Raw genomic sequence first — 24,746 nt, forward strand, 5'->3', positions numbered from 1 at the left:
TTTTTTTGGTCTTAAGTTTCTATTTCAACCTCATTATCCTTTTGTTTTCTTTATAGGAGAATTGATTGGTGTTGAATTCTAATTTTTTTCTTGTTTTTAAAATATTTATTTATTTTAAAGACAGAGTGTTACAAAGACACAGAGAGGGGGTAGGGGGATAGAGATCTTCAATTCACCTGTTTGTTACCCCAAATACCTGCAGCAGTTGGGACTGGACCAGGCCAAAGTCAGGGCCAGGAACTCCATGCCAAGTGTCCCATGTGGATAACAGGAACCCAAACTGGCCCATCATCCATCATCTCAGGCTTATTTTGCAGGAATTATGTTTGCAGGCTTATGTTTCAGAAGCATAAGCAGAACTCAATCGCACACACTCAGATATGGGATGTGGATGTCCCAACAACCCACCCAAAATTGCAAGTTTTCTTCAAGGTGTGTTCTTCGCTGTCTTATTATACTTCCCTAAAGCTCTGCTCAATTTTTTCAAATAGAAGGCTCCATTTGTATAATGAGTACATTGTTTTTTAATAATGTCTCAGAATATTTATTATAGATTTTAGTGGTACTTTGTTCGGCTTCCTGAATCCTCTCAAATTCACCTAAATTTCATGTGTTTGTGTTCTTATCTTTGTCCACTTTTTTTTTAATCTGAGAGAGAGAGAATCAAAAAGAGAGCTCCTATCCACCCATCCATTCTCCAAATGCCCACAATAGCTGAAGCTGGGCAAAGCCAAAACCAGAAACCAGAATCTTAGTCAAGGTTCTTCTATGTGGGTGGCAAGAACTCAGCTATGTGAGCACTCACCTGCTGCCCCTCTGGGTGTACATTAGCAGCAAACTGGATTTCAGAGCAGATCTGGGACTTGAACCCAGGCACTATGATAGGGGATGTGGGCATCTAAGCTGGCATCTTAGCCGCTGGGCTAAACACCTGATTCTCTTAACCTTTAATATGAGAAGCTTTTCCTAGACTTCTGTTGAATTTTTGCTATTCAGCTGTATTTTGAAAGGAGACATGGAAATGCTAGTTGAAATCATTGTATATAGTTGGTCAAGGCTTGTGAAATGGTGATTTTTGTTGTATAGGTGACTTGTGCAGGGGCTATGACCAATTCAAATTTTCCAACAAAAAAAAAATCTAATTTCCTATGAAGTATATTGGGATCCTGGGAAATGGGAATGTGAGTGGGGATTATGAGTGCTCTCACCATTCAGTATGCCGACTTTCATTTCATTCTCAGTATAGACTAAACTTTAAACTTGCCCTCTACTTGCCTGGTGCCTCCAGTTCGCCAATTCCCTCACATTGGAGGATACTTCTTCCAAATCTAGTTGGAGAAGTGGATAAGGATTTCTGGGAGTAACCTGGGAAAGGAGCTTGGATGTTACACAATCTTTTTTTAATTTATTTTTATTTTTTTAATTTATTTTTAAGGAATATGAATTTCATAAGTACAACTTTAGGCATATAGTTATTCTTCCCACCATATCCTCCCTCCTACTCCTCCGACTCCTCCCTCTCCCCTTGCCAATAATATTCTCCATTAAGATTGATTTTCGATTAACTTTGTACACAGAAGACCAACTCTATACTAAGTAAAGATTTCAACAATTTGCACACACACATACACACACACAAACTGAGAACTAGTTTTACACTTAACTCTCATAATACAACTCACTGAGGACAGAGTTCCTGCGTGGAGAGTTATAGTGCACAATGACTCCTGTGGTTAATTTAACAACACACTTATGTATGATGTCAGGGACCACCCGAGGCTCTTGACATGAGCTGTCTAGGCTATGGAAGCCTTTGGAGTCCACAAATTACATCAGTATTTGGCAAGGCCGTAAGCAAAGTGGAAGTACTCTCCTCCCTTTAAAGAAAAGTACATCCTTCTTTGACGGCCACTTCTTTCCATTGGGGTCTCACTCACAGAGATCCTTCATGTAGAACATTTTTTGCCATAATATATTGGCTTTCCATGCAAGAAATGCATTCATTGGATTTCAACAAGACCAGGCAGCCTTAAGGGTTGATTCTGAGGTTGAAGTGTTACTTAAAGTGATTGTCAGTCTATGAGTATGCTGTTTGGCCTGCTTCCCATGTTGGATCATTCTCTCCTTTTTAATTCTATCTATTATGATTACCAGACAATTGATCTTATTTATATGAGCATTTTAACACTTAATCCTGTCTATATATTCATTTATTCATTTTAACACTTAAAATAATCACTTTAACAATGAAGATGACATTTTTACCACCAAACCTAATGGGAATTGGAGTCCTATGATAAGTTTTTAAACTGTACCCTTAGAAGTAAGTCCCTAGGAAGGTATGTAGCAGTATACAGCTTTACAGCTACAAACATTCTCCTCCATCTCTTATTCCCACTCTTACTTTTTACTGGGATAAATTTTCAATTGGATTTAAACACCTAAGTTAAGAGTTCAACTAATGGTATTAATTAAAAAAAGAAAATAGTAAAAAAAAATAGAGTAATAAACTATTCCTCAACAGTCAAGACAAGGACTGATTAAGTCATTGATTCTCATAATATCATATTCACTCCTACAGGTTTCCTTTTAGGTGCTCAGTTAGTTGTCACAGATCAGGGAGAACATATGGTATTTGTCCCTTTAGCACTGGCTTATTTCAGTAAGTATGATGTTTTCATGATTCATTCATTTTGTTGCAAATAACCGGATTTCATTTTTTACTGCTGTGTACTATTCCATAGTGTACATATCCCATAATTTCTTTACCCAGTCTTCAGTTGATGGGCATTTAGGGTGATTCCATGTATTAGTTATTGTGAATTGAGTTGCAATAAACATGGAACTACAGATATATCTTTTGTTCAATGATTTCATTTCCCTTGAGTAAATTCCTAGGAGTTGGATAGCTGGGTAATATGGTAAGTCTATATTCAGATTTTTGAGATATTTCTAAACTGTCTTCCTTAGTGGCTTTATCAGTTTACATTCCCAACAGTGGTGGATTAGGGTACCTTTTACCACTCATCCTTACAAGCATTTGTTGTTTGTTGATTTCTATATGAAAGCCATTCTACCTGGGGTGAGGTGAAACCTCACTATGGTTTTGATTTGCATTTCCCTGACAGCTAGCGATCTTTAACATTTTTTCATGTGTTTGTTGGCCATTTGGATTTCCTCTTGAAAAATGTCTGTTTAAGTCCTTGGCCCATCTCTTAAGTGGGTTGTTTGTTTTGTTGTTGTTGAGTTTCTTGATCTCTTTGTAGATTTCTTCCATTCTTTCGGTTGCTTCTACACTTTCCTGATTGTTTCTTTTGCCATATAGAAACTTCTCAATTTGATGTAATCCCATTTGTTAAATTTGGCTTTGACTGCTTGCTCCTCTGGAGTCTTTTCCAAGAACTCTTTGCCTATGCCAATGTCGTTCAGGATTTCCCCAATGTTCTCTAATAATTTGATTATGTTGGATCATAGATTTAGATCTTTAATCTATGTTGAGTGGATTTTTGCATAAGGTATAAGGTAGGGGTATTGCTTTATACTTCTGCATGTGGAAATCTAGTTTTCCTACACCATTTGTTGAAGAGACTGTCCTTGCTCCAGGGATTGCTTTAAGCTCCTTGGTCAAATATAAGTTGGTTGTAGAAGTTTGTATTGATTTCTGGTGTTTCTATTCTGTTCCATTGGTCTATCCATCTGTTTTTGTACCAGTACCAGGCTGTTTTGATTATAACTGTCATGTAGTATGTCTTGAAATCTGGTATTCTGATGCCTCCCTCTTTGTTTTAGTTGTATAAGGTTGCTGTAGCTATTTGAGATCTCCTATGTCTCCATATGAATTCCAGCATCATTTTTTCTATATCTGATAAGAATTTCTGTGGTATTTTGATTGGTATTACATTGAATCTGTAAACTGCTTCAGAAGAATAGACATTTTGATGATATTGATTCTTCCAATCCATGAACATGGGAGATTTTTCCATTTTTTTGTATCTTCTATTACTTCCTTTAATGTTTCTTCTTTTACTATTTCCTTGGTGAAGTTTATTCTGGTATTTGATATTTTTGTAGCTATTTTGAGTGGGATTGATCTTAGAAGTTCTTTTTGGCATGGTAAATCTTTTTTTTTAATTAGAAGGGAAGTTTATTCTCAACTGAGCTCCTCTCCTCAAAAGAGACTAGTGCCTGAGTGCTAGTCCCAGTGGGTATAATAGTTACCCACTCTTCCCCAAATACCACACAAAGGATCTGTGTAGTCATCAGTGTAAGCTCAGATTCCCCAGCAATGTCCCTCACCAGAAAACCAGGAATCCCTGAGTGTGTGGAGGCTCCCACAGTGACTGCTCAGAGTCCCAACCACACAGCCATGAGTCCTCCCACACAGCCTCAGGTTTTTCATAGTCCCAGCAGAGAAGCCTCCTACAGTCACAAGCTCCCAGACCCCTGTAAGTTCTCCCCCCAAGAGTCAGAAATCTCCACTCGGCTGGTTGCTGGGCATGGACATAGCTGGCACAGCCATTACGTATCAAAAATGGCACCCATTCTATCTCCGTTGTAAAGTGATCTAGAAAAGATAAATGCCCCTCCTTTTTTTCTTTCTTCTTTAGTTTAGTAGGTATACTTTCCCCACGGGGCTCCAAGCCAGTTTTCCTTTAGGCTCTTCCTGCAATTTATCACCAGCAGCTTGGGCTGCTGCAGTCTGGTCTCACTTCACTTTCCAGAACTGGTGTGTAGGCTCTTGGCTGCTAGAGTCTTGAGTTGTGGGCATCCACACCCTTCTTGTAGGTCCACTGTGTCCCTCTAATTGCTTAGTTTCCTCTGCTGTTTTCTCCCCAACTGTCCCCTGAGACTTCACTCTCTCCACTTTTTTTAAAACTATCTTCTCCTAGACTAGAGCAGTAAGCCCCCCCCCCCCAACTCTGCCATCTTCTACTTCCCAGGCACCTTGGCAAGAAGTTGGATTGGAAGTGGAGTAGCCAGGACTCAAACCAGCACTCTGATACAGGATGCAGACATCCCAAGCAGTAGTTTAACCCACTGGACCCACACACAGACACATACACATACCTCAATAATGTTATTTTCAAAATCATAACACAGAGAAGATTTTATCATGCCTCTAAGTTTTCATTTTCACATATATTTGAATGTGGTAGATGGAGGATGTATGGTCTGAGTATGTCCTCCAAAAGTTCATGTGTTGACAATATAATCCCCTAATTCCTATGTTAATGATATTTGGTGGTAGGACCTTTGAGTGGTAATTAGGATTTTATGGGGTCTTTAGGATATGGCCCCCATGATAGCATTAGTGGCTTTATCGGAAGGGGAAGAGGGACCTGAGGCAGCATACTTGCTCTGTCTCACTACATAATACCTTCCACCATGTTCTATGGCAGCCAGAAGGCCCTCACCAGGTGCCCATCAGCTGGTGACACTATACTCTTCCCAGCTTCCAGATGAATGAGCATAATAAATGCCTATTCTTCATAAATTATACAGTCTGTGGTATTCAGTTTTATAAAAAAAAAAAAAAAAACAACAGACTGACACACCAGATATAAACACAGAAACTTTGGATCCTACCCCCAGGAACCTTGCCATCTAGTAGATGAGATGAAATTTGTGAGGAAATTACTATGATGCAAAGTGTGTAAAAGGCCTGAGAAAGTATCAGAATTCGCTATGGATACTCAAGGCACGGAAGTCTTCATCACATCTGAAGAGAGAAAGATTTCCTAGAGGAAGTAGAATTTTTACTTGAGACTTAATGTTTGGCATGATTTTCACCAACTAAAATTTCATAAATATTTGCTGAATATAATTAGTACTGTTCAGCTTTGGTGGTTTGACATTTTTCTTTCTACTTTGTTTAATGGTAAATATTCCTTTCTTCAAATTGCTGTCTCAGCGGCAATCAGTTCCACTTATTTTTGTCTTAGTTTCCCTGAGAAGAAATAATGAAAAATGAAAGCATTTCTAGAGAGAAAATTCACCATTCAATGACAGTTACTGATATATCCTATAATTAAAAAAAAAAAGCCTTCCTGTGAAATCCCATGATAGTAATGAAGCATGTACATTATTAAGAATTATACATATTGAGTAATAAAGCTTCAAGTTCACATGTTCCCAGATGGTATTTGGGGACTACTAGATTAGCAACTTTTCAAAAACATAAGCAGTAATTAGAAATCTTTCATAATTTCTTTCAGAAATGGCACTTGATTTTAATTCTTTCATTTAAAAAAATCTTTTAAGAAAAAAAACTGTCAGAACTATTGACATTTTTATAACTTGGCAAAAATTAAGCATAATTAAAATGAAATATTTGTTGCATAAATTAAATGGCAATTAATATGTTTTCTGCCGCTGCTTGAAGGATAAGATTAAAATGGTGCTGTTAGCAGACTCCCTGCTGTGAGACTAATTTCTTGATTTTTATACCACACATTATCATACACATTCTCACAGTAAAAGAGTAAACCAACAAGTAGAAACAGTGTTTGATGAAAATGGTATACAGAAGGAGATAAACTAGCTTTTATGAAGGCAAGACAATATTGCTTTTTATTTTAAGATCTAATGACTGGTTGATTCCAAGGGTAAGATTTGTGTTTTAAAAGCCATTAAAATAAATAGAAAATTGCCCTTCATTTTTGTCAGCTTTGCCTTTTTAAATTAGCCAGCTTATTGTTTTGGGGGATGTTTGCCTTTTCAGGAGGTAATTAGAAAATGAACAAGGCATGTTGTACACAGGCCTCCCCTCCAGCTAACACTAACCAACAAACAGTAAATCCCATCACAAAAACTTAGGCATGAACAATTTCAAAAAAGCAAGTGGAAGAAAAATGCATGTTGTTAATACTTTTCTTGTAAAAGATCACTTTTTTTTTTAACAGAGCCCATGGTCTCGAAAGGAACACATAACCTTGATAAAGTTCAGTTACTACTATATAAAAAAAAAAAAAAAAGAAACAAACAAAAAATTTCAGCTGCCACTTGCCCAGACAATAGACCAAATGTTGTTTATACATTGTTTATACATAATCTCTTTTTTTTGGCTAATTACTTTTTGACATTAGACACCATTTGTAGCATCAATGAAAGAAATAAGTAATCATTATTAACAGTCCTTTTTATTTCTCCAGGTGTCTCTCTTGGGCAGTGCTGCTTCAGGAATATAAATACACCACTAGAGATTAGAAATTATGGGCTAGGTCCCATTCACTGGCTGAACTATGGCACTCTTCTTTTTCAGGGACCATGACAGAGCCAATGCACCTGTGTGATGGCATTAGGACTTGAAAGTGCTTGTTGAAAGAAGTGAAATTAACAGTACTTTTTTCATATACAAGGCCATGGTGCCCCTGTCTTGTAGCTTCCAGAGAAAAATCAATGCTGGTCTATATTCTACACTGCAGATGCCAAAGTCATTTGGAATATTTTGCCCCCTAAAAACATCTCAGAGCAAATGGATAGGTCTTGTTAGGGTGGCTTAGTGAGTTTTGACATTACTTTTTTTTTTTTTTAACTTTTATTTAATGAATATAAATTTCCAAAGTACAGCTTATGGATTACAATGGCTCCCCCCCCCACAACTTCCCTCCCACCCGCAACGCTCCCCTTTCCCGCTCCCTTTCCCCTTCCATTCACATCAAGATTCATTTTCAATTCTCTTTATATACAGAAGATCAGTTTAGCATATATTAAGTAAAGATTTCAACAGTTTGCACCCACACAGAAACACAAAGTGAAAAATACTGTTTGAGTACTAGTTATAGCATTAAATCACAATGTACAGCACATTAAGGACAGAGATCCTACATTAGGAGTAAGTGCACAGTGACTCCTGTTGTTGACTTAACAAATTGACACTCTTGTTTATGGCATCAGGCATCAGTAATCCCCCTAGGCTCTTGTCATGAGCTGCCAAGGCTATGGAAGCCTTTTGAGTTCACTGACTCTGATCATATTTGGACAAGGTCATAGTCAAAGTGGAAATTGTCTCCTCCCTTCAGAGAAAGGTACCTCCTTCTTTAATGGCCCCATTCTTTCCACAGGGAGCTCACTCACAGAGATCTTTGACAGGAAACAAACATTGCAGGGGTTAGATAATGTAAGCAAAATCACAAAGCTCTTAAGGATAAAGTCTTGTTTGGCCTAGCAGTTAAGATGCTGCATCCCAAGTCAAGAGTGCCAGGGTCCGCTACCAAGCTCTTCCTCCTCCTGACTCTAGCTTCCTGCTAATGCACATCCTGCAAGGCAGTGGTGATAGTTTCAGGGTTGAGGGAATGTTTTTCTGTCAAGGACTGTTGGATATTTATAACGTCATTTGCAGGCCATCAAAAATATCAACTAAACAAATTAGCCTGCCATAGATTTATTGATAATTTGAATCTCACCTGCAGTTGCTTTGGCAGGGACAAACCAAATGATTTCACAGGTCTTATACGAGGTTGCCCACCCCTGGTAGGAAATTGGGTTCTGCTGCCCGGATAGCAGATCTGGACTGAGTTCCCAGCCCTGGCCTACCCCACGGCTGTTGTGGGAACTTCAGGAGTGAACCAATGGATAAGATATCTCTCTTTCTCTGCCTCTGAAATAAATACAATTTTAAAAAAATTAGGGGCCAGCATTGTGGTATATTGGATTAAGCCACTGACAGCAGTGCAGGCATCCCATATGGGTACAGATTTGAGTCCCAGTTGCTCTACTTCCAATCCAGTTTCCTGCTAAAGCACATGAGAAAGCATCAGAAGATGGCCCAAGTGCTTGGGCCCCCGCACCCATGGGGTAGACCCAAATGAAGCTCCTGGCTCCTGGCTCCTGGCTTCGGCCTGGCATAGCCATGGCTGTTGCAGTCATCTGGGAGTAAACCAGAAGATAAAGATCTCTCTCTCTCTCTCTCTCTCTCTCTCTCTCTCTGTCTTTGTAACTCTGCCTTTCAAATAAATAAAATTAGTCTTTATAAATAAATAAAGCTGGATTTGAAACCCATTTATCTTGACTCCAAGGCAGTACTACCTTTAAGTGGAAGACACAGAAGGTTTTCAAGCTTACAATCATTAATAAAACTTTGAGTATAAGATAATATTCTTCCTTTTTAGATTTAGATTGATAATACATGATCAACTCCTCTCAGCTACAGTTTGTTTCATTGGGAGTGTTTAAAATGGTTTCTTTGAAAGAATACATGATAAGTCCTAAATCTCTGGATTTAAAAAAAAAAGTAGAAAATACCAAAGGATATTTTCCTGAAAATTCAAAGTGAGCAGAAAGAAGGGGATAACTCCTAAAGCTCTAATAGTTGTCTATATATTCATTTTTTCAAAGCATAGATGTTCACATCATCACAGAGTTTCTATGTAATGAAAGTAAAGTTTGATCTTTCAGGAATAATGACAGGTGATCTTTTAAACTTGCCCATGAGCCCTCATTTGAAGAGTATGGAAAATTCCAAATGTGAGGCTAACTTAGTTGAGGTCCTATTCCAAAAATATTTTGGTCTTTTTGTTTAAGATTTATTATTTATTTACATGAAAGAGCAACAGAGAAAGAGAGAGAGATAGAGAGAGATTGGTCTTTCAGCCGCTGGTTTGAGCTAGGAGCCAGGAATTCCATCTGTGTCTCCCAGGGGTGGCAGGGTCCCACATACTCAGGCCGTGTTCTGCTCCTTTCCCATGTATATCAGCAGGAAGTTGGATCACAAGCAGAGAAGCCAGTACTACAGCTCATGGTATAGTAAACAGAGGCTTGTTAAGACACTGCACCTCAACATGGTGGGGCCGGGGGCAGAAGGTATTTTGTATGAAAATAGTGTTTGATATTCAGCCAAAAGTTTCATCACCTCTTTTTATTCTTAAACTCCAAGAAAAAAAAGTTTGCAATATGTTCAAGCTTAATAACCAAAAATACTTTAACTTGAACATTGTATGCATAACCTTTGATTTCTACCTTGTTCCACTTATCCCAGAGATTTCTGTCTCTGATGGTATATTACCACTGTCCTGCTTACTAACATTGAAGCTGGTTAGGTACTCAGCTGTGAATATCTGGTGAAAAGCTTTAAATAACTAGATAAACAGTGCAGCTGCCAACCTAAAGTAATCTTACACTTAGGGGGTGAGTGGCCCAGGAAATTTGCTCTTTGTCATTTTGACTTGGGTTTGAAAATGGACCTGGGCTTCATTCCAGCTCAAAGAGCCATTCACTTCCAGAGACTCCTAAATTGTCCCAAGGAGCTCATTTTGGCAGTGGATTATTTGTGTTTGGCTGGGCATCCTAATAGCAAAAGCTGTCTGCTCTGGCAAGCAAGAGCTGTGGCAGGATTTAGAATTACCATCCCCAGTGTTTTTGCTTGATGAGGTTATTTTTCAGAAAAGCAATTCCCCCACCCCCCATTTAGAAAGTGACACTGCACAAGTGACGTGCAAGGTGATAGTCTTGAGCTCATAAATGGCTTTCTGTGGCAGGATGATCTGTTTTATTTTATCAGAGGCAAATTTTAATGATTTAATGATTATCAGCACCACATTATTCCCAAAACCAAAGTTGTCCTAATGGCATATTCACTTCTTCTTGTACAAGAGCTAATATTAACAATGGATGCTAAATGAGATTTCAGGATTATGTTTAAAAATAAAAGTGATGGGCCGGCGCCGTGGCTCACTTGGCTAATCCTCCGCCTGTGGCGCTGGCATCCCATATGGGCACCAGGTTCTAGTCCCGGTTGCTCCTGTTCCAGTCCAGCTCTCTGCTGCGGCCTGGGAGGGCAATGGAGGATGGCCCAAGTGCTTGGGCCCCTGTACCCCCCTGGGAGACCAGGAAGAAGCACCTGGCTCCTGGCTTTGTATCAGAGTAGCTCCGGCCGTAGCGGCCGTAGCGGCCATTTGGGGGGTAAACCAAGGGAAGGAAGACCTTTCTCTCTAATGTCTCTCACTGTCTAACTCTATCTGTCAAAAAATAAAAAAATAAAATAAAATGAAATAAATAAAAGTGATAAGGAGTTTCTGAAATGTTTTATTTAGAGGATATAGAAGGTAGGTATTTGAGTCAATCTTTGTTTATCTGCCCAACTGAATACCAGTGTCTAACACTAAACCAGACTAGGTGTTGATTACCACAGGTTGGAAGCCAGGCTAGTGCCTGACACGGTGTAGATGCTCAAATGCTAGTTCACTGCACAGATAAAAATATTACTCAGAATTAATTGTTGCTTTATTAGATCAGAGGATTCCAATATTAAGCACACAATAGATCCATGGGATTAAAGGAAGAAAACAATGGAGCTGCTACTGATATTTTTATCTCATTTCTGTGTGTGTGTGTGTGTGTGTGTGTGTATGTATCTTTGCATTATCATACCACAACATTACACATATTTAGGGTGCTTGCTCAAAATAGTTCTACTGATAAGGGGCCAGTATCGTGGAATAGCAGGTAAAATCACCACCGGTGAGCGCTGGTGCATGTCCAGCTGCTCCCCTTCCAATCCAGCTCCCCACTAATGACCTGGGAAGTACAGCAGAAGATGTCCCAAGTGATCAGCCCCTGCCACCCATGTGGGAGACCTAGAAGAATAAAAAAAAATCTTAAAAAAAATTCCACTGATGGAGTATATGATCAAAGTCCTCTTTTACTATATTATTGTTCCAAATTAGTCTTCTGTAGGTTTAAATGGAATTTATTTAACCTGATTTTTGAAAGAACATGGTAAATAGAATATGAACTGACTTCTATCATTGAAAGAATAGTGGAAGAAAATACTATTGCTAAGTGTGCCCATGTTTTATCCAATTTAATTATTATGAAAACACTGCATAGAAGATAGCCCCCTGTTACAGATGATAAAACAGAATAAATTGGGAAATATTTCTTTTGCTTCCATTTCCTGGAACATATTATAGAGAACTGGTATCATTTCCCCCTTTCAGTAGAATTCACCAATGATACCATCTTGACCTGTATTAGAAGGTTATTAATTTTTGGTTGTTTTTAAAATAGATACAGGCCTGTTCAGATTATACATTTTTCCTTATGTGAGTTTTGTTATATTCTGTCTTCTGAGGAATTGGACCATTTCACCTAAGTTATCAAATTTGTAGTCCTAGAGTTCCTCATAATATTTCTTCGTTATCCTTTTAATGTTAATTGGATCAGAGAAGTATGATTATCATTCAGTTTTGATATTAGTAATTATATCTTCTCTCTTTTTCCTTAGAAGTTTATCTATTTTACTAATATTTTCAAGGAACCAGATTTTGATTTTGTTGGTTTTCTTCGTTTCCTACTTTATGCATTCAATGCTATACATTTCCCTCTACTCACTGCTTTTGCTGCATCCCACAATTTTTAAAGATTGTATTTTCATTTATTTTGAAATATTTTCTCTCTTGAAACTTTGTCTTTGACCTATGTGTTACGTAGAAGTGTATTTTTTATACTCAGATATTTGGAATGTCTTCAGCTATGGTTCTATTATTGATTTTTTTATTTAAATCTGTTGTGTTATGAGAACATACTTTGCATGATTTCTATTTTTTAAAATGAGTTAAGATGCATTTTTTGGCCCATGATGTGGTCTATCTTAGGGAATGTTCCATGTGAGCTTGGGAATGCTGCTATTATTGGATAAAGTATTCTTTACTTATCAATTATATCCAGTTGATTGATAGTATTTTTCAGGTCAATTGTAACCTTATTTACTGCCTGCTGGATCTGTCATCTACTGATAAAGAAGTGTCGTAATCTCCAAGAACAATAAGAATTCATCTATTTCATCTAGCAGTTCCATCTATTTTCGTCTCATGTATTTTTAAACCATTTTATTAGGCAAATACACTTTAGAAATTGTTACATTTTATTAGACACGACTATTTTATGAATTGCCCTTCTTTATTATGGTTGATTTTTCTCATTTTGAAGTCTGTTTTGTCTGACATTAACAATTTTAGCTTTCTTTTGATCTGTGTTAGCATAGAAAATTGTTATCCATCCCTATATTTCCAATATGCTGATGGAAAGCATATAGCTAGATCTTGTGTGTTTTTTATGCTTTGTCGTTTATTGATGCTTTAAAACCTTTCACAAAGTGATTATTATATAGTTGGTTATATATCTACCATATTTGTTACTGTTTTCCCTTATTCATCATTATTCTTTTGTCTTATTTTTGCTTTCCATCCTTTCAGGCTTCTTCGGTTTTAAGCATTTTATGATTCTGCTGTCTCTACTCTTAGCATATCAATTATAATCCTTATTTATAGTTTTTTAAGTGGTTGTTCTAGAGTTCGGAGTACATATTTGCCAATTCAAATTCACTTTTAAATAACTCTGTGCTACTTCATGAGTAGTGCACATAACTTAGATTATCTGAAATGCCTTCCTCCCATTCCTTCTTTTTTATTTTTTAAGATTTAAGTGTTTATTTTGAAAGGCAGAGTTACAAAAAAAAAAAGGGAGAGACAAAAAGAGAGAGAGATCCATCTTCTGTTATCTGGTTCATTCCCCAGATGGCATGGTCAGTGCTGGGCTAGGCCAAAGCCAGGAGCCAAGAGCCAGAAGCTTCATCTGGGTCTCCCACATATGTGGCAGGGGCCCAAGCACTTGGGCCATATTCCATTGCTTTTCCCAGAGCATTAGCTAGGAACTGGATGGGTCGTGGAGCAGCCAGGACATGAATCAGTGCCCACATGGGATGCTGACATCACTGGTGGAGGCCTACCCCACTGTGCCACAATGCTGGCCCTCTCCTATCCTTTCTTTTTTCTTCTTCTTTTTTTTTTTAACAGGCAGAGTGGACAGTGAGAGAGAGAGAGAGAGAGAGAGAGAAAGGTCTTCCTTTTGCCGTTGGTTCACCCTCCAGTGCTGGCCCTCTCCTATCCTTTCTTTTTTCTTCTTTTTTTTTTTAACAGACAGAGTGGACAGTGAGAGAGAGAGAGAGAAAGGTCTTCCTTTTGCTGTTGGTTCACCCTCCAATGGCCGCCACGGCCAGTGTGCTGTGGCCAGCGCACCGCGCCTATCCGAAGGCAGGAGCCAGGTGCTTCTCCTGGTCTCCCATGGGGTGCAGGGCCCAAGGACTTGGGCATCCTCCACTGCACTCCCGGGCCACAGCAGAGAGCTGGCCTGGAAGAGGGGCAACCGGGACAGAATCTGGTGCCCCCACCAGGACTAGAACCTGGTGTGCCGGCACTGCAAGGCAGAGGATTAGCCTATTGAGCCGCGGCGCCAGCTCCTCCTATCCTTTCTAACATTGCTGTCATCCATTTCTCTTATCCACAAGGTTTAATCACCTACATTGTTGTCACTAGTATGTTGAACTGTTAGGTCAATTAAGAACAAGAAAATTTACCTTTTCTTTTTTCTCTCTTTATAACTCTTCATTTCTTTATATAGAGTTTAATTTCTAACATGTATCATTTTCCTTCTCTGAAAATCTTTTTCTAAGTCTTCCTGCACTACAGGTCCATTTGTAAAAAAATAAAATATTGTTACATAATAAAAATAAGGCTATTCACAGTCCTAGATTTCAATTTTCATCAAGTTGCCAACATAAGAACTCCTTGTCATGGTTCACAATATGCCTAGACTCAATTGTAAGAGTAATAAGAGGGGCCGACACTGTGGCATAGTAGGTAAAGCCACTGTTTGCAGTGCTGGCATTCCATATGGGCACTGGTTCAAATCCCGGCTGTTCCACTTCTGATCCAGCTCTCTACTACGGCCTGGGAAAGCAGTAGAAGATGGCCTAAGACCTTAAGCCCCTAACACGTGGGAGACCCACAGAAGCTCCTGGCTCCTGGCTTCAGATCAGCCCAGCTCTGACTGTTGTGGCCATTTAGGGAGTGAACCAGCAGATGGAAGATCTCTCTCTCTCTCTCTCTCTCTCTCTGCCTCTGCCTCTCTTTAACTCTGCCTTTCAATAAATAAATAAATCTTTAAAAAAATTAATAAGAGGTACTGGCTTTGTGGCATTGTAGCATAGTGGGTCCTGCCTATGGTGCTGGTATCCCCTACGGTCATCTCAACTTACGTTCAGTTCCAGCTCCCTGTTGGTGTGCCTGGGAAAGCAGAAAAAGATGACCCAAGTCCTTGGGCTCTTTGACCATTGCAGCCATTTGGGGAATGAACCAGTAGATGGACGATCTCTCTCTCTCTCTCTGTTTGTCCCTCTCTCTGTGTGTGTTACCCTGCCTTTCAAATAAATAAATAATGATTTTTTAACTTTTATTTAATGAATATAAATTTCCAAAGTACAATTTATGGATTACAATGGCTTCCCCCCCATACCGTCCCTCCCACCCACAACCCTCCCCTTTCCCACTCCCTCTCCCCTTCCATTCACATCAAGATTCATTTTCGATTATCTTAATATACAGAAGATCAGCTTAGTATACATTAAGTAAGGATTTCAACAGTTTGCTCCCACACAGAAACATAAAGTGAAAAATAATAGATGATTTTTTTTAAATGAAGATGAAATCAAATCAGACCTATTGTCATGTTTAATCCCAGTGAGAGTCAAGTTGGGAGTTGATAATTTCTTTTTTTTTTTTTTTCACAGAGGATCAGTTTAGTATGCATTAAGATTTCAACAGTTTGCACCCCCATAGAAACACAAAGTGAAATATATTGTTTGAGTACTCGTTATAGCATTAAATCTCAATGCACAACACATTAAGGACAGAGATCCTACATGAGGAGTAAGTGCACAGTGACTCCTTTTGTTGACTTTACCAATTGACACTCCTGTCTATTGCATCAGTAATCTCCCTATGCTCCAGTCATGAGTTTCCAAGGCTATGGAAGCCCTCTGAGTTCTCCGATTCTTATCTTGTTTAGACAAGGTCATAGTCAAAGTGGAGGTTCTCTCCTCCCTTCAGAGAAAGGTAACTCCTTCTTTGAAGACCTGTTCTTTCCACAGGGATCTCACTCACAGAGATCTTTTGCCAGAGTGTCTTGGCTTTCCATGCCTGAAATACTCTCATGGGCTTTTCAGCCAGATCCGAATGCCTTTAGGGCTGATTCTGAGGCCAGAGTGCTATTTAGGACATCCACCATTCTATGAGTCTGCTGAGTATCTCGCTTCCCATGTTGGATCACTCTCCCCTTTATTTATTCTATCGGTTAGTGTTAGCAGGTAGTAGACATGTTTATGTGCTCCCTTCGACTCTTAGTCCTTTCATTATGATCAATTGTGAACTGAAATTGATCACTTGGAATACTGAGATGGCATTGGCACATGCCACCTTGATGGGATTGAATTGGAATCCCCTGGTATGTTTCTAACTCTACCATTTGGGGCAAGTCCGATTGAGCATGTCCCAAATTATACATCTCTTCCCTCTCTTATTCCCACTCTTATGTTTAACAGGGGTCACATTTCCGTTAATTTTTAACACTTAAGAATAACTGTGTATTAATTACAGAATTAAACCAGTCATATTAAGTAGAACAGACAAAAAAAAATAATGTTTTTTTTAAAAATAGTAATATGGGCTGGCACCATGGCTCACTTGGCTAATCCTCCACCTGCGGCATCAGCACCCCGGGTTCTAGTCCCAGTTGGGGCACCGGGTACTAGTCCCGGTTGCTCCTCTTCCAGTCTAGCTCTCTGCTGTGGCCCGGGAGGGCAGTGGAGGATGGTCCAAGTGCTTGGGCCCCTGCACCCACATGGGAGACCGGGAGGAAGTACCCAGCTCCTGGCTAGGTCTGCGCAGCACCGGCCGTAGCGGCCATTAAGGGAGTGAACCAATGAAAGGAAGACCTTTCTCTCTGTCTCTCTCACTGTCTATAACTCCCTGTGACTCTCTCTCACTGTCTAACTGCCTGGCAAAAAAAAAATAGTAATATGAATTATTAACTATTGCTCAATATTTCTGTAATATGAACTATTAACTATTGCTCAATAGTTGTAATTATTGCAAATACTATGCTGATTTCTCCAGAATTAGAATTCAGAAAAAAGAGAAAGTAAGAATTTGGATGCTCAGCACCAGAGGAAAACACTATATTACATAAAACACTGGAGGAACAGATATTCAGCTTCGTGGCTAAAACACTCACATCCCAAATCAGAGTTTCCTGAGTTGGATTCCCAGCTCTAGCTCCTGACTCCAGTCATGCAAATGCAGGGAGGGCCTAGGAGGCAATGGTAATGGATGGAATAACTGGGCTTCTTCCACTCATGTAGAGGACCTAAATTTGTTGCTGGCTCCTGACTCTGGTCCCATCCCAATCCTTGCTATTACAGGCACTTGGGGAGTGAATAAATGGCAAGGAGCTCTCTGGTCTGTCTTATATCTCTGCCTCTCAGATAGATTTTTAAAAATTAAAAAAAATTCAACTGTATTCATGCTATTCAAGAAGAAGGCTTTATTCATATGAATTAATTTGTCTTTTGTCTAAGCATTTTTGCTGCTCAGATTTTCATTGCACTTAAACAGTGTCTGTCACACCCATGCTTCATGTCAGTTGGACATGACAGACAGTGCAACAGATGCAGAGCTTTTCCCTGGGGCATAAAAATGCATTAATTATTGAAGCAGATATTTCGGGGGAGGGCCTCTGTTGTATTAGAGTTCAGATGCCGATTCCTCGTCACAGAGGCACCCACATGCCCGCATGATCTCTGACACGTTGACATTTATTTAAAAAGATTTGATTTATTTATTTGAAATGTAGAGTTACAGACAGTGAGAGGGAGAGACAGAGAGATAGGTCTTCCATCTACTAGTTCACTTCCCAAATGGCCGCAATGGATGGAGCTGCACCGATCTGAAGCCAGGAGCCAAGAGCTTCGTCCAGGTCTCCCACGCGGGTGCAGGGGCCCAAGCACTTGGGCCATCTTCTACTGCTTTCCCAGGCGACAGCAGAGAGCTCTATTTGAAGAGGAGCAGCCAGGACTAGAACTAGCCCCCATATGTGAAGCCAGCACCTACTGTGCCACAGTGCCTGCCAAAATGCTAACTTTTTGTGTGGCTGTGATGTATGGAGGTATCAAAAGCTATGGGGCCAGGGTAGAGTTCCTTAATCTCCTGGGTGTTCATAAGAAAAGAAAAGAAAAATTCAGTCAAAATTACCTCTAATAAGGAAAAGGCCTCTTTTCCAAGAAGAAATCTATACTTTTATATATAGCTTATTGCATATGCACTGTTGTTGATTTTAATAGCATAAATTTTCAGTGATTTTACCTTTTTAACAAACATGGAAAACATTTATTTCTATCCTCAACTAAATGCTGTTTCTGTAGTTAACCAATCAAAAATTATTTCTCCTCTTTACCTTTAGAGCTTGTTTAACATCAATTTGAGTCAGTTCTGTGATACCTGACAGTTTGCTCTCTATTAGAGTTATTTGGGTATATATATCACCTTTCCCTTTTCATATGTGCATTCAACAAATTTTTTTTCACAAAACAAAGTGGTGACAACTATGGTAACATGCTAAGGTTAAAAAAAATTAATAGATTGTGAGCTTCTTGAAGACCGGGTAGCTATGTGTGGTTTATGCATGAATCAGGGTTGTATGCAGATAATACCCACAGCTACTAAAAATTATGGGCTTAAGAAGGCAACCTAAATGCCCATCAACAGTAGACAGGATAAAGAAATTATGGGATATGTACTCTATAGAATACTATACAGCAGTAAAAAACAATGAAATCCGGTCATTTGCAACAAAATGGAGGAATCTGGAAAACATCATGCTGAGTGAATTAAGCCAGTCCCAAAGATACAAGTATCATATGTTCTCCCTGATCGGTGACAACTAACTGAGCACCAAAAAGAAAACCTGTTGAAGTGAAATGGACACTATGAGAAATAATGACTTGGGCAGCCCTTGCCCTGACTGTTGATGAACAACTTAATACTTTATCCCTTTTAGTATTTTTTTCTGTTTGTTCTACTTAATACTATTGGTTGAATTCTGTAATTTATACACAATTATTCTCAAGTATTGAAACTTAACTGAAAAGTGATCCCTGTTAAATATAAGAGTGGGAACAAGAGAGGGAGGAGATGTACAATTTGGGACATGCTCAATCGGACTTGCCCCAAATGGTAGAGTTAGAAACGTGCCAGGGGATTCTAATTCAATCTCATCAAGGTGGCATGTACCAATGCCATCTCACTAGTCCAAGTGACCAATTTCTGTTCACAATTGATCATAATGATAGGTATAAGAGTCAAAGGGATCACACAAACAAGACCAGTGTCTGCGAATACTAACTGATAGAATCAAAAAGGGAGAGAACTATCCAACATGGGAAGCACGATACACAGCAGACTCATAGAATAGCAGCTGTCCTAAACAGCACTCTGGCCTCAGAATCAGCCCTTAAGGCATTCAGATCGGCTGAAAAGCCCATGAGAGTATTTCAGGCATGAAAAGCCAAGACTCTGGAAAAAAAAAATGACCTAAATGAAAGATCTCTGCGAGTGAGATCCCTGTGGAAAGAACAGGGCCATCAAAGAAGGAGGTACCTTTCTCTGAAGGGAGGAGACAATTTCCACTTTGACTATGACCTTGTCCAAATATGATCAGAGTCAGTGAACTCAAAAGGCTTCCATAGCCTTGGCAACTCATGACAAGAACCTAGGGGGATTACTGATGCCTGATGCCATAAACAAGAGTGTCAATTTGTTAAGTCAACAACAGGAGTCACTGTGCACTTACTCCTAATGTAGGATCTCTGTCCTTAATGTGCTGTACATTGTGATTTAATGCTATAACTAGTACTCAAACAGTATTTTTCACTCTGTGTTTCTGTGTGGGTGCAAACTGATGAAATCTTTACTTAATATATACTAAACTGATCTTCTGTATATAAAGAGAATTGAAAATGAATCTTGATGTGAATGGAAGGGGAGAGAGAGTGGGGGGTGGGAGGGAAGTTATGGGAGGGGGGGGAAACCATTGTAATCCATAAGCTGTACTTTGGAAATTATATTCATTAAATGAAAGTTAAAAAAAAAAAAAAAGAAGGCTTCCATATATTAAGTCTTCAATTGAAAAAACTTAGAAAACTTACCTGCAAATTTTGTTTTAAGGGTATGATGTAAATTCCATTTGAAGTACAGTTTAACATCAGTTTGGGCCGGCACCGCGGCTCACTAGGCTAATCCTCTGCCTTACGGCGCCGGCACACCGGGTTCTAGTCTGGTCGGGGTGCCGGATTCTGTCCTGGTTGCCCCTCTTCCAGGCCAGCCCTCTGCTGTGGCCAGGGAGTGCAGTGGAGGATGGCCCAAGTACTTGGGCCCTGCACCCCATAGGAAACCAGGATAAGTACCTGGCTCCTGCCATAGGATTAGCGCGGTGCGCCGGCCACAGCGCGCCGGCCGCGGCAGCCATTGGAGGGTGAACCAATGGCAAAAGAAAGACCTTTCTCTCTGTCTCTCTCTCACTGTCCACTCTGCCTGTCAAAAAAAAAAATCAGTTTGATCTTCCTGTTAATCTTTGATCTTTTTCCTTCTAGGATTTCCAAACTGTGTTACCATCATTTGATCTCTTCTCAAAATATGGAAAATCATATTCAAAAGCTGGACAGATTATATAAAGGTATGCATTTTTGCTGAGAAGTGCTTCAAAAATTATATTAAATAACATAAAAAGTCAAATGAGTTTGACCTTTCAAGAATTTTTAAAATGATACTATAATATTTATACCTAATAAGAATGCTTAAGCTTTCACTCTAATCTAATGGTTTCTAACATCTAAAAATAATGGGTTTTATTTTCCCACTGTCTTCTCCAAAATAGTTCAAAAATACATTAAGAAGTAAAACTGACAAAAATCTGTAATATTCATCTTGAAATTAATTAATACAACAAATAGTTATATAAAATATAATCAAAAATACTAATGGTATCCAAAAGCTAAAATGCTTCTTTCTACTATATTTTTACAATATCATTTAAAATAGTGTGCTAGACATGCACATTATTTGAAGTATGTGTCATCTTTAGGGGCTCCCAAAGAAATAGAATCTAGGGTCTCTGGTTATGGTTATCAAAGTTTACAGGATAAACAAGGATAGAGATAATCTCATAAAATTCAAGATCATAAAATTAGCATTCAACAAATACTGTATCTAATATGTTTTAGAATAGAAACATAGTTATATTTGAAGTGAGAATAATAGAAGGCATTCTTGCATTTTTCAACTAAATTTAAAGGAGGTATTGAGTAAAGAAAACAAAGATTACTGTACTCGAATGCAAGAGGCAGGAATGAGAAATCATGCTGGTTAGGATGTCCCTGATATCCTCTCAAACAAAGAACCACCCATCCATTGGAAATAGCACACAGGACAGATTCAAGGAACTTAAGTTCCTTAGATTTAGTGTGAATATTTCCTCCACTCCACTTACAACTCTGAATGCTTCAACTTGGAGGTTAATATATTAAATGCAGATACTATTATCCACCTTTTAACTCCTTTGAAGGAATACACAAAGGGAACGATGAAATATTCTAAGCCAGTAGCAAAATGTATATCTAATACCAAAGGATAATGCTGTTTCCAAAGTGTGTAAAGTATTATTACCCATTAGAGCCTTCATCTGGCATTTATGAGCCACCGTGTAAAGTAGTCTAAATAAAGTGTTATATATTTGGGTGTGACTTCAGTTTTTAATTTAAAGATACATTAATCCTATTTGTAAAGGTGAAATGTTGAAAACAACTTGAACTTTCATTAATATTTGCTAAGTTAAATAAATGATTAAACATATAATGCAGGCATTAAAAATGTTAACATAAGTCTTTACCTATTAATAAGAAAAAATGCCTAAAATATATTTTTTAAAAAAGGAAGCTCAATGCAAAGCAATCTGTATATTCAGATTTCATTAAATAATATATATATACATACATGAATGCTTATATTGATATGTCTGTGTGTAAAAGCACACTTTCATATGTTTATATATTAATATGCATACTTTTATATATTGGAAAAATGTTAACGGTGGTCTTATTTGAGTGATATGATTGTGAATATCTTTTTGGGAGTTGCTTCTTTTTATTCCATGTTTTGATATTTTTTATGTAATCAAACAAAAACAAATTATTAAAATACTCCAGTAGGGAGTATTTGTTTTACTCTGCCAATTATGAAAACATCTTGACTTTATCCTATTTAATCACAATCATTTAGAGATAATTATCTTTTTTCTGAAGACAAAATAATTGCTTGTTTAATTATTTATACAGTAAGGCAAGAATGAGTAACAAATGTTTCCAATTATTAATTTAAAAATGTATGCAATGCAAAGACACAAATTTGTGACTGAATTCGTTCTAGTGTTTGCTAACTCTGTCCTTGCATTTTAAACTGTGTGAATCAACAATAATATCAAAATACCACCTTCTCCTCTTAGATGGGAGAATGAACATTGAGTGTTTAATTTTGGTAAGTGAAGGGTAGCAGCCTCAGCTGAGGCTCTCTTATTAAGATTTAATTTCACCAAATACAGAGTGCTTCTGCTCTTTGTAAAGAAGGCCAAGATGAGGACACTTGCTCCAAACTGTTGAATAAAGATGCTGTAGTCATTTTTAGAGCTATCTATTTGATTGCCTCGGCTTCAAGGTAGTTCATCACTTCACTATAATTCATTTGACATTACCTCTTACACCCAATACTACATTTTCCCATCAGTCCGATTAGAAATAGTGATGCCTTTACCATACTAATCTTTCTTTTCTTTAGCAGTCTGAATTTAGGATAAACAGAGCCTGGACTTACCCATTACCATTAATGCGCTAAGGGTTTACCCACTAAAATTGCTCAGAGAGAATTAAATTTTACACGCACACATATTTTAATACTACCCTGACTAGAATATTATGCTTCCTTTTACTTTCTTTACTTTGTCTATAAATGGTCACTTTTTACAGCCTTTGGTAGTTTCCCCAAAACAGTTTTGTCTAAATCAGAGTGTGCTAGTGTGCTATGTGCTGTCAGAGGACTTTGCCAACGTTTTAACTCAATTCATCTTTCCAGGCCAAAGAGTCTCTATAAAGATTAGAGTGGAAAAAATTAGCAAAAAGGGTGAAGTCATTGGTTATAATTTTCTGAATTGAAAAATGTATCCAATTCAGTCTGGCATCAAGTGAATTTCCATGCATTGTGTGCTTCTTAATTTTCTCAGATTCTTCTTCACAACGGGCTTTGGTCCAGGCTGGCTTCCTTCTAGAATGTGGTTCATTCTGAAGCCAGATAAAATGAATATTAATCAAATTACTTGTTAGACATGAAAAACAATGTACCATTTTTCCTTTTCCATAAATTTGGCATACAAATAACTCAAACAGAAATAAAAATGAAAAAGAAAAAGAAATATGATTAGAACCTGGGTTGGGAAAGGGGTCACATCCCATTGTCTATATCCAGAGGGAAAAAAACCTTAGCAACTGTGTGAGGAAAAATAAGTTATAAGAAGAGGAAGTAATAATCAAGCATTTAAATTATGTATATTCCTCTTGGGAGTTGAAAGTTATTTGACATGAAAAATTATTAAAATTTGTCAGCTTGGCATTGTGTGAGTTTTTATAAGCCTTTTTAAGTTTAATCATAATAAATTGGCAAAGAAAAGAGAAAAATATCTTCTGTATCTTTCTCTTGGTCAAGTCGTCCTTTACTGAAGATTTTATAAGTATCTCACCTGCCTATAGGAATGTGTTTTACTGTGTTTTTCCATTACTGAGATAGATTTTCTGAGTACTCCATGTATCCGGTGGCAGACGTGCTCAGGATTGTTCATCAGGATCTACAGTGGTACAAACAGTTCAGAGAACAGGATGGACCCAGTAGGACTATAAATGAGTCATGTCAGGGACGATCACCTCCCAGATCCTAGCCCAGCTAAAGCCAAGAGAGAAATATTTAAACAGAGAATTTGACAACTCCTGTTACTGAGTTTTCTTTTCTCCTCTTATGCTACTGATTTGTTTTTAGAAACTGAAAGAAGACAAAATGTAAAACTACGGTTAAGATGTGAAGTGAGTGTGAAATAGAAGACCCCACTCTGGATTTCTGGATTGTACCTCTAGGGCCAGTGAGTAATCATGACATGAGGCTGTTTCCTCTCCATCTCTTATCTGTCAAGAAAGAAATTGAAACCATTTCTTGTTCATTTTTAAAAAATCCTGTATACTTCTAAAAAAAAATAAAATTAGGACCCTATAGGAAATACACTTAAACCATACTTACTACAATCCAATAAAGTATATTTTACAGCCCTGGTTATGAATTAATTATTGTATGGGGTTGTATATTAAATCTCCTAGATTTATCTTTTAGAATAAATGCTTAAACTTGAGTCTTTTGCCTCTGAAAATGTGTCACCATCACAGCCCCTCATGACCAAAATCACGGTAAATATTTCCACTAAAGTGGCTATATTCTGACCACATCACCCTGGTCACAAATGACAGTGTCAGTGTCTGATACCTAAAGTAAGGGGAGCTAACATGTAAGTAGGAATGAGTGATTTGCAGTGTGGATCATATGAAGTACTTTGGCATAAAAGTAATTCCTAAAGGAAATAAGGACTCAAATTACAAACCACTCAGGATATTGAACTCAAGACTCACAGACACGAGAGACATAAACCAGAGGGTTCAGGAGTAGAACTACAGGTGCTACCAAATAGAGCAGATATTTGCAGGTCTCTGGTTTGAAGAGAGCACACCAGTAATCTGTTTTCTAGGGCAATGTCAGAACCTGCATGACTCTGAG

General features: G+C 38.2%; 1 protein-coding gene across 1 annotated transcript in view; it reads left to right on the top strand.

Moving 5' to 3' along the window:
- The window catches only part of SPATA17 (spermatogenesis associated 17), a 293,216-nt gene extending 268,974 nt beyond the window's left edge, over nt 1-24,242 (top strand). Inside the window, exons 10-11 of the mRNA XM_002717401.5 lie at nt 20,480-20,562; nt 23,964-24,242. Of these exons, the coding sequence (XP_002717447.2) occupies nt 20,480-20,560 (81 nt within the window). The 3' untranslated portion in view covers nt 20,561-20,562; nt 23,964-24,242. The remainder of the gene's footprint in view (nt 1-20,479; nt 20,563-23,963) is intronic.
- The last annotated feature ends 504 nt before the right edge of the window (nt 24,243-24,746 follow it).

The sequence above is a fragment of the Oryctolagus cuniculus genome, chromosome 13 (genome assembly GCF_964237555.1).
Source record: "Oryctolagus cuniculus chromosome 13, mOryCun1.1, whole genome shotgun sequence".
In the NCBI taxonomy this organism is placed as follows: domain Eukaryota; kingdom Metazoa; phylum Chordata; class Mammalia; order Lagomorpha; family Leporidae; genus Oryctolagus; species Oryctolagus cuniculus.